At 41.0% G+C, this 9200-nt stretch overlaps 1 protein-coding gene across 1 annotated transcript; it reads left to right on the forward strand.

The window, feature by feature from the left end:
• Positions 1 to 5588: 5588 nt before the first annotated feature.
• Positions 5589 to 6791, forward strand: pkia (cAMP-dependent protein kinase inhibitor alpha; the record flags this gene model as incomplete). Its single annotated transcript, XM_079218409.1, has 2 exons — positions 5589 to 5751; positions 6718 to 6791. The coding sequence occupies 2 exons, from the start codon at positions 5589 to 5591 to the stop codon at positions 6789 to 6791; spliced, it is 237 nt and encodes a 78-aa protein (XP_079074535.1).
• Positions 6792 to 9200: the final 2409 nt, after the last annotated feature.

Raw genomic sequence — 9200 nt, forward strand, 5'->3', positions numbered from 1 at the left:
AATCAATCGCTGTCATGGCCGACACAACGGCAGACGTCGTGTTCCCTGCTTCTAGTGACATCACTCTGATGGAACTGGTGTTGACAATGTGGCCCAAAAGCTGCTATTTTTAATGTAAGAGGGCACATGCCAAAAGAGGTTGTGAGCGACTGATTTTGTGTTTGCATTTGGTTTAATATTATTTTATTCTAGCAATATTGTGTCTGATGAACACAAATGTTCATGCAAGACTTTTGATTAAAAAACATCTATAACAAAAACACAGCACAGACATCCCTCCCTCCCAAGAATATGATTGTTGTTTTAGGGTCCTGTTGTCTGGTCTCTGGTAAAAAAAAATCCGGAAACCATGAATAAAATGATGAACTGAGAAAATAGATAATTGAAATGGCTAAATGATTGAGACTAAGTATGTTGGTTCATTGCTTCTTTTTATCAATATCTAATTTCTCATAATGCACTCTTCCTTTGATGGAAAGATATTTCCCATCAAATTATTGATCAAAACAAATACAGGCAGTTTGCTTCCGATAATAAAACAATCAGCAAACAATTGTGCTACTTTCATACATCATTTCAGCTACATCAGGGCTCTACAATGTATCACACAAATGGATTCATCAAATGCCATTACTCACTGGGATTAATCCCATAATATCCACATCTCTTGACAGTGTTACTTACTGTGTAACTCTCTTTTTCTGTTTCTCTGACCTCCAGTCACTTCCATCAAACTCTATATTTTAGGCTGATATCAGAATCATTCACTGAAAACAAATGGTTTTGGGACGTTTTCATGGAAACTAGAATATAAAGAAGCAGTGATGAAGCTGCTGTAACATGTAAACACATTGTTGTTGTTGTTGTTGTCCCAGCTGTTTGTTGAACAGTAGAAAGAGTGTAAAAAGACTTGGGACCTGAGCGCTACTCAGGCTGCACCACAGCGTCTGTTCACAGGCGCAATCACTGAGCGGCACGTGGGCTTTGACCTGCTCCGTCTCCGACCTGGGCTGGTGCACCACTCCTTGGGGGACCTTGTGGGCCGGGCTCCCCCAGGACCACCATAGTCTTCAAGCAATCCGCCAGCCTCAGCCTCCATTTAACTTGGATTACAGGCGCGCCACCGCACCCAGCGAGAAATTGTATTAATTCTGAGAAGTTCTGGGTTTTTACAAACGTGACATCATCAGGGTGCAGGATCAAGCGGCACCTAGTGATGAAAACACAAACCTGCAGCTGCAATGTTGAAGGCTGATTAGCATTTGTATAATTTCCATAAAACCTTCTATCAATAAAGATCAATACTTTATCGCATAACTTTAAACACCTGTGTACTCAGTTTGATCATCCACAGTCATGCGCAGTTTCATATTGTCCGCAGATTGCATGATACAGTCACATATTTTCACAATTTGTGGTTTGAATTTAAAGAAGTTAGGCTTGTTGTGACACTTATAACAAGACAGTATGTTGAGCTGAGTAGCTTCAAAGTGGATCACAATGTGACATATTTTCTCATTCCTGTAAAATTTGACAAAAAACGCCTATCCAGGTATACCCAAAGTAAATTACAAACTGTACTTGAACTATTTGGAGTAAATGCATGGTCTTGGTCTCTTTTGAAAGGTAACATTCTGAAGCTTTCCCCCCCCAATAGTCAGAATCACTTTAAGTGCTGCTGACACTGAGTTATATAAGTTTGAACACACTAAAGTATAAGGTTTGTATTTCCGCCTGAACATTTCTTTATAAATAGATGCCTGTAGATGACTATAAATGGGACTTATGAACTGGAAAACACAATGGGACCATAGCCTGAAGCCTTTTCTAGTCTAAGTAAAAAGTTGATATCAATATCACAGAAAATGAATATTTTACACATGTTTTTCTAATGAAATGTCTAGGCGTTTTTCCATTTTGAGATTGAAAATATTCATGATATATATTATATATACCTATTAAAAAGGCTTATAGTCTTGCAAACTTATAGAGGTACTATTCATATATACTACCAGTATTGCTGACACAGAGAAAATGAAGTATAAATGCATTTTTATGCTATTTCAATGATCTATGAGCAGAAGTTTGTTCTGGTGAAGCTGAGCCTGTTGGGATCATCCCCACCCCCTCTTGATTGGTCCCGTTTTTTAGGCAATTTCATTGGCTGTCCGAAACGCCTGTCATCTGAGCTGTACAGGTTTGAGCCACATAAGAAAATAGAGGCTGAGCCTAAACTTCAACGTAGCTTCTGGTTGGGTAATGTAGCTTGTCAGTCAGGACATGAAGCTCCTATTGGTTCAAGTGGGGTCTCATTGGAACCGTTAGATTTCGGCGGACATGTTGATAGTGAGTTTGTAGCTGTGCTCCCATGCAAACATGACTTTCTGCTAAAAACAAAACTGCTTTCGTTCATAACTTCCAGCTGCAATGAAATGATGCAACGCCAGTTGGTGGATATTTATGGATGTAATCATGTGTTTTGGACTAAATCTTTTATGGGATTTATTTTTATTGGACCTTTACGAAGTTACAACGCCGTTTTTGTTGTAATATTATGGATTTATGGATCAATATGAGGCGTCATGGGTGAGTTGTCTTGATTTTCAAATTGCTTGTTTGTTTGTTGTTGTCTGACAAAAGTATTGATTGTAGCTGCCGTGGTGGTCTGATCTTGAAATGGAGTGGACAGCTGGAATCACAAGAATCGTAGGTTTCCAGAAACATATGGCACTCGTACCGAACCATAAATAGATGTACAGTGTACAACGGAATGTACAGTGTATAGTTGAAATGGACGCCCGTGTGACAGCAGAACGTTAAGAGGTTAAACAATAACACTAAAAAGTCTTCTTTAGAACGCAAACTTTTCAAAAGATCCTCCGCATAAAAACGTCTTGTGACCGTGTCAATGACTTCTGCTGGAAATCTGTTTTTATTATCATCAACAATTTTTTGAGAATAACATGCACAACTAGAAGATTCCGCTCCAAATGAATGGACAGTCTTACGGTACTGTAGAAGTTCTTGCTCCAGGTTCCCTCCTGGCCACCAAAAAAATCTAAAAAAATCTGAATGTTCCTCTGGAACTTTTACTTGATGGAACATTGATTGTACATTCGCCATGATTGCCACAGGTTGCCTAAACCGTGTCAAAACTCCTTACAAAGCTTGTCAGGTTTGGTCCTCGTGGAAGATGACTGACTGTTCAGTGAGACTCCTTTAAATTCTGCTCCACAGGCAAACACAACACGTATAGGCTTCTTTTCTGTGGATGGTTTACTTGGTGAGGGAGATACCAAATTTTCTCATCAGTGCGTTCCAACTGATGCTCAGGCACATTTTCAGCATATCCTTTGTCAATGACATTAGGAAGGAAGTTTGAATATAATTTGTGGAAACTTTCATACTTTTTAGTGAACTGACGCGCTGTTTAGCAACAGAGAAGTTGTTTGGCATGTGACGTGTTGTGTCCTAGGCAACTCAATCTTGTATTGGCCACCTTTAAGCTGTACTGAATCTTTCACTATTTTCATGAACTTTGCATGAACTTTATTCTATTGACATTTCCTCTTTGTCATTAGAGAAATTAGAGAAACAGAAACAGTGCATGGTTCTGTAATATGGCCCTTGGTGCAGCACAGCAGGAGGAGACTTGTTACAAAAAAAACGATTTACAAAATGTACAGCATGGTCTGCTGTCAACAAGCAACACAAATGTTGAATCCCAACCAACTCCAGAGGTGCTGTTTTCTAGTTGCCAATTCAATCAATATTTCAATATATATATATATATATATATATATATATATATATATATATATATATATATATATATATATATATATATATATATATATATAAATGCCCTTTCGTCCACCAAGACTGCCTCCTCACATTGTTGTATTGTATGAAGTATAGTTTCATAATCATATCGCCTCAGGATGTTTATTGACTGGAATAAAAATGTAAGTAATTTATCTTATCCAAGCTGTTTTTTTTTCCACTTTCACTTTTTTTTCTTCACTTCTCCACTGGTGGCGGTGATCATTTGAAATGCAGGTGTCTGTATTTATTCAAGTTGACAGTGGTGCCACCGTTTGGAATTCATTTCTATAACTCTATTCTCAGATGCGAGGTGTATTTTAGATGGTTTACCATCCACTGCAGCGTGTGATGGTGTAGGTTGTAAATTCAGTAGCCGTGATAATAATACACATGCGCATAGAAGGTAATTAAACTGTAAACACTAACTGAGAATATTCTTTTTTTGCCGCCTTCATGTGCTGTGGGGAATATAGGTTCTACAAGTTCAGAACATCTAAAAAGTGTAGTAGTTTGTATTGTCGTATCTTGCACACTATTACACTATAATTAATTGATTTCATTAATTTAATTTGGCTTTCTTTAAATGTTTTTACAATCTGTGATAATACTTGTTTTTTTTGTTTTAGTTTCTACAATAAAGCACATGATGGTACATGTACAGAAATATGCTAGACTTATAATTGAGTGATGTCTTTCAGGTGGCACTAATTATACCTCTTTTATTGGGTTCAAGTGTTTTACTCCTCCGGTCAACTGTCGGACTTGATCATTATTTGATTTAATTATTAGATCGACAAATATATAGATAGTCATTTAGGTAAGATTTACGAGGTGACTGTGAATGCAGCATGTTCCTCTGGTGCTGGTGCTGCTTGGCGCGAGCGCTCTCCTCTCATCCTTTTGTGCCCTCCGTCCAATCGGTGCTCAGATGTGGTTCCGCGGCTGCTGATTGGCTGCGAAGGAGGAAGATGCCACGGCAATGGAGAACGGGACTGGGGACTTTTCAAAGCGTCCTACTGATGTGATGGATTTAATTAAATGATTTTCGTGCATTAACTTGTCTCGGTACGTAGTGGCGAGGCCGTGGTACCGTTACCTACAGCGGGCCTGCTTCTGTACTTATTTATTTTTAGCTTCGCTTAGCATCTTTTGTCGGCCTTGCTTTGATGTGACGTCGGGCCCTGTACGTCAAGTCACTCTATAAATGTAGCTTGTGGTTACAACACCGGTCGAGCTGTCAAGTGAAGGTAAGACTTCGACGCCAACCAATTACGTCACGAGATATTATGGGATTGTAAATAGACGGTTCACTTCCACACTTGGTTCTTGATGTGTGGGCCTAGCTACTGGGATGACGAGCCTGGTTAGCAGGGACTGGTTAGCCAACTGCCAAGAAGCTGTGGAACTGTTCCGGTTTAAGACGTTGGCGTAATTCAGTGGGGCCTAATGGCGAGTTAAAAACAATATTGAAATTAAAGACAAATAGTGTGATGCTATAACTGCCTTCTTGTGTTGTTTTAATCAGGGGCAGTGCTATTATATGCATGTATTATATGTATCCTAATGATATGATGTATGCATGTGACATGTGACATGTGACATCATAGTGTCTTTCAAGCCCTGCGTCATAGTTATACACACAATTTGGAGAATTCAAAAATGCCACATTCATCTTTTTTTCTCCCGCACCGACTCTGACAGATGGAGCTGATCCCCCGACTGCTTCTTCTTGTAGGTGCTGCTGTGTGAACGATGCACAAGCGATGTCTGATGTTGAGGCCACGTACGCAGACTTCATCGCCTCCGGCAGGACGGGACGCAGGAACGCCATGCACGACATCCTGCAGAGCCCCACCGACCCCGAGGGACGGGGGCTGCCCCTCACCCTGTCGCTGTCCCAGCTGCACATCAACGCGGGAGGAGGAGGTAAGCCTGCCGCGTCGTGCCGGGAGCTGATCATCTTGGCACGGAGTTTATGTTTTGAGGCATGTTTTGAAAAGCTTAAGTAATAGCTTGTGATGCCACTGATGAAACATGCAGTCACATACATGTATGGAAGATGTTGTCTCCAGACCGTTTCCCACAAGGGTGGTTTTAGAAACTGCTGGGTCTCAGTGTGGATGAGGCGTAGAGACCATCGAGGAAGTTGGTCTGCAGCTTAAGGTTGGTGTGTTTTAAGGGAAAAAAGAAACACTCCTGAAGTAGAAAAAAAAGACAAGTTTACAGTTAGAATGTTTGCATCTGCTGTTCTGTAGTTATTTTAAAATAAGAGACCCTGTTCTTAGAATCCGCAGCAATAAAAGCTTTTTCTTTTCCTTTTTGAGTAACAAATGCTACACAGTATATGCTCCAATGTGAAAGACTCAAACTGCCTGTTGCAGACAATGGACTGCAGCTTTTTTTTTCTTCGAGAAAATCCAGTAATGGCGTGTTCAAGACAAAAACAGGGTTAATTAAGTTGCTTTTGAAAACAGAATATTGTATTGGCTGCACACCACTTATCAGTGAACCGTAACATCCGCAAAACATGTTTGGTAAACAACTAACCTTTGCCAAAAATAAGCGCTAAAGACAAAGTACGCCTGATGCTGGTGGGAATATTTTTAGTTTAAATTTTAATCTAATGTCGCCAGAACTCAGTGGATCACCAGAGATATTAGAATGTATCCTCTGGGGACCTTAAACATTGGATATTTCTTGACATATTCCAGTCCGGACCAAAGAGTCTTGACCAATCAATAACAGACATTGCTGTCCTGAGAGCCACGCCACTACTTTAGTACAAAAGTCAAGGATGATTGGGGCACAGGGACATAACAACAAAAACAAAAAACCCGGACATAAACCTATTAATATTTACGTCCTGTAAACTGTCCTCCCTGTTCTCGTCAGATGGAGACGACTCCGAGGACGGCCACAGCTCCTCCTCCTCGGCCCGCAGGGAGATGGGGCAGAGGAACAGCTAACCAGCCGTGCGCTCCTGCCAGCGGACGGGGAGCTGCGGAACAGATCCCGGCCGCCATTGCGATGGAAGTCCGAAGCGGGCTGGTCGCCGGAGGGTAGCGCCACCCACTTGCCGATGTCGCCCACAGGCAGGGGCGCTGACTTCCCCCTAAATCCACTGTAGAGGTGCTGCGCTGTGGATGTGATCGCTCATTGCTTTCAGGTCCCCCTGTGGCTCTGCTGTGCAGTAGAATAACCAAGACTGTTGGTAAGGGGTGTATTTCAGAGAGAGACAAACACGGCGCTCATGTACAGTTGATTTTACTTTCAGTTTTAGTTCCCCCAAACACACACAGGCCGGAGGGTGGGAACACAAAGAGGGACTGAGACGCGCCGATGTAGCGGGTCACAGTTGAAGTAGCATGTTTGTAGTGGTGCTGGTAGAGATTACATTGCCGGTTAATGGCTTGTGCTTCCTCATAATTGACAACACTGTAGAGAGAGTCGGCCTGCTCGACTGTTCGTGAAGCTGGACAACGCAGAGAATAGAAACTGCTTTGTCCGCTAACGGGTATTTTTCCCGCTGTTTCTGTCGTGAGTGATGGGTATGCTGTTGTAAAGCAGCAGACTTGTTTTTTTGGTTTGACAGTCTTCTGTGGATCAACAATACCTAACAATACATTTACGGTGTGTACAGTATGGATGGCGTCTGTTCAATGGCTCAGTGGTTAGAATAAGAAATGATGATATGGTCCGCTGTCTTTTAAAATGCTGATACTTATTTTTAAGAAACTTTTCTAATGATGTCATCATAATCACAACCTTAAAGGAGTATGTTCATATTTTGGGAAACAGGCTTTTTGGTGCCCGAGAGCAAGAGGAGGCGATCGATGCCGATCTCACATCCACATGCTAAATAATGTGAGTCAGCAGCATGGATAGCTTAGCTTGGAATAAAAAGGCTCTGGCCGGTAAGTAGCCGAATCCCCCCCCCAGCTCTTCAAAAGGCACCCGGAAGGTGTCAAAAAATGTCAAAACTTGTCCCTCAATGTAGATATGCAATACTCAGTAGAGCTTCCAGTGAAGCGTAACATGTTTGTGTGAAGGTTTCTATCTCCGACATTGAGCCTCAACTATTATCCTGATCCTAATAATGGATCCATCCTATAATCACCATTTGTAAAGACACGTCACGCATGCCCTGTATATTGTTACTTTCTCCCCAGTTTTACTGAGTATAATCATACTTTGATGCTGATGATAACAGGCGAAATGTAACTGTTTTACCAGTTGTGAACTGCCACGTGATCGTAGAGGGGCTCCCTCCCGCTTCAGCGGCACCGTGTACACGCCACCGTTCATGATTCAGCATGCAGAAATATAGCAGGTGCATGATTCTGCTCAATGTGTAGGTGTTTCTCCGTCTATTTCCATGTTTTCTACTCTGTGTCAAAACAAAATAAAAACCAGATGACGGTAAAAAGCAAAGTTGCTGGTTATGTTGTACTTCTGACATTTGGCCAACAGGTGGCACTGTGGGGGAATTTATCTAACTGGCCACGAGCAAGTATTCGCACCACTCAATTGTGGTAAATATTAAGCATTTATACATATTAGGTTTACATGCCCTTTATTAAGGGATTTAAAATGTGAATGGCCATTAAAATCATTAATACTTAAATTTCCTCAAAGGGATTCTGTTTGTTCATGTCTTTTATAATCTTGTAAAACTCTTCTCTACTTAAGCATTAACAAATGTAGTGTTTCCTTCTGTAGAGACATAAAAGACCATCTGTCTGCTGCGCCACTGTGTGTGTGCGTGTGTGTGTCTATGTGTGTCTATGTGTGCGTGTGTGTTGCTGATTATGCAAATAATCATTAGACAATTATACCAGGAAGTTTCAGAAAGAAAAAAAAAGAAAAAATCCCCTTCCAGTTTGTCTAAGTTCCTCATTCTGGCAGACGAGCGCAACAGTCTGCGTCGACCGGCTGACCCATTTGGTCGAACCAGATCACCGTCAGCCCGTCTGTGTCAATCTGATGATAAAAACTTCAAAAATCTGAAAAACTTCTTGGCAGTGGATGAACTATTTCCTTCAGCAGGGGACGCACACTAAGAGAGGTAAGCACCATGTGAGGTGTGACTAACACCAGTCAGAGAGAGATGTGCATCAGGTCATTGTGAGATACCATCATTGTCTGCTCATACACACACACACGATAGAAGAGTTATAAAGATGTAAATGATTGAGTCGATGGGATTTTTTTGGTTACACTGTGATTTTAAACGTGTCCGTCTATTTCAGACAGTTACTCAAAAATTATTTGTTGTTTTTTTTCTTGAAATGTCATGTTTTCTATATTCAGATTGAAATAGTATTTTGTAAGTTGCATGTTTAATAAGTAAAGCTGATTTAACTGAATTTGATGTA

The sequence above is a fragment of the Taurulus bubalis genome (assembly GCF_910589615.1).
Source record: "Taurulus bubalis genome assembly, chromosome: 1".
Lineage (NCBI taxonomy): Eukaryota > Metazoa > Chordata > Actinopteri > Perciformes > Cottidae > Taurulus > Taurulus bubalis.